General features: G+C 53.0%; 1 protein-coding gene across 1 annotated transcript in view; it reads left to right on the top strand.

Annotated features, from left to right (window-relative positions):
- The first annotated feature begins 488 nt into the window (after positions 1-488).
- Positions 489-926, top strand: part of HEG1 (heart development protein with EGF like domains 1) — a 27,464-nt gene continuing 27,026 nt past the window's right edge. The window contains exon 1 of the mRNA XM_026047757.1: positions 489-620. Within this exon, the coding sequence (XP_025903542.1) occupies positions 569-620 (52 nt within the window). The 5' untranslated portion in view covers positions 489-568. The remainder of the gene's footprint in view (positions 621-926) is intronic.

Below are 926 nucleotides of genomic sequence, written 5' to 3'. Positions count from 1 at the left end.
CGGAGGAGCCCACCAGCCCCGTGCTGACGGCATCTCCTGCCTCGGGAGCCGCTTTCGGAGGTGAGCTTGCCTGGCCTGCAGCTTTAAACTGCCTTTAAAAGGGGTTTTCTTAAAAACAGAAGAAATATGAAAAGAGCCTTTTAGTTTTTTGGCCTGCTGTAGATGCAGGCAGCTGCTGGGGGTGGTGGGCACAGACCGTGGTCTTGCTCTCCACGTGGTTCTCTGCAGGTCTGCAGAGCTGGGGCAGCAGCCCCTGGCAAGCTGGAGGGGTGTCGGGGTTTGGGGCACAGTGACCCCGCTCCTGCCTTCCTCAGGCTGCTTATCGAGTCCATRCCTGATGTCCGGGTATCAGCAGGAGTAAACGCTGCCACTTCAAAGCTTTCCCATTAACGCTTCATTTCGCCCCATTGCAGCTGCTGGGGGCAGCCAGCAACCAGGCAGTGACCAGGCAGCAGAAAACCATTCTTGGGACTTCCAACCAGGAACATCCAGCCCCGCGACCCATCCCCAAGCCTCCTCCCTATGGACACAGGACAACAGCATCTCACTGGATGCTACCAGGCCCTCCATGGACCACCAGCTGCTGTCCTCCTCGCCAGCTCCGGGAAGCACAGGCTCAGGTGAGCCCATCGCTGTTGGATCCCCAGTTGTCCTTGCAAGAAATGATTGGGCTAATTGCAACAGTCTTGCAGTAAAGGAGGGATTTAAAGCCAAATCCCCACTATCCTTGTCCAGTGAACCTGGCCGTGGTGTCCCCAAGCCCTGCTCACCTAGGCTTGCTGTTTCCCCAAGTGCCAGGAATTCCCGTGCATTCCCATGGTATCAAGCCACTTTCTTTTTCTTTTTCTTTTTCTTTTTCTTTTTCTTTTTCTTTTTCTTTTTCTTTTTCTTTTTCTTTTTCTTTTTCTTTTTCTTTTTCTTTTTCT

The sequence above is a fragment of the Nothoprocta perdicaria genome, unplaced genomic scaffold, assembly GCF_003342845.1.
Source record: "Nothoprocta perdicaria isolate Ctin4 unplaced genomic scaffold, notPer1 scaffold_0, whole genome shotgun sequence".
NCBI classification, from domain to species: domain Eukaryota; kingdom Metazoa; phylum Chordata; class Aves; order Tinamiformes; family Tinamidae; genus Nothoprocta; species Nothoprocta perdicaria.
This window is presented reverse-complemented; position numbering and strand designations above follow the sequence as displayed.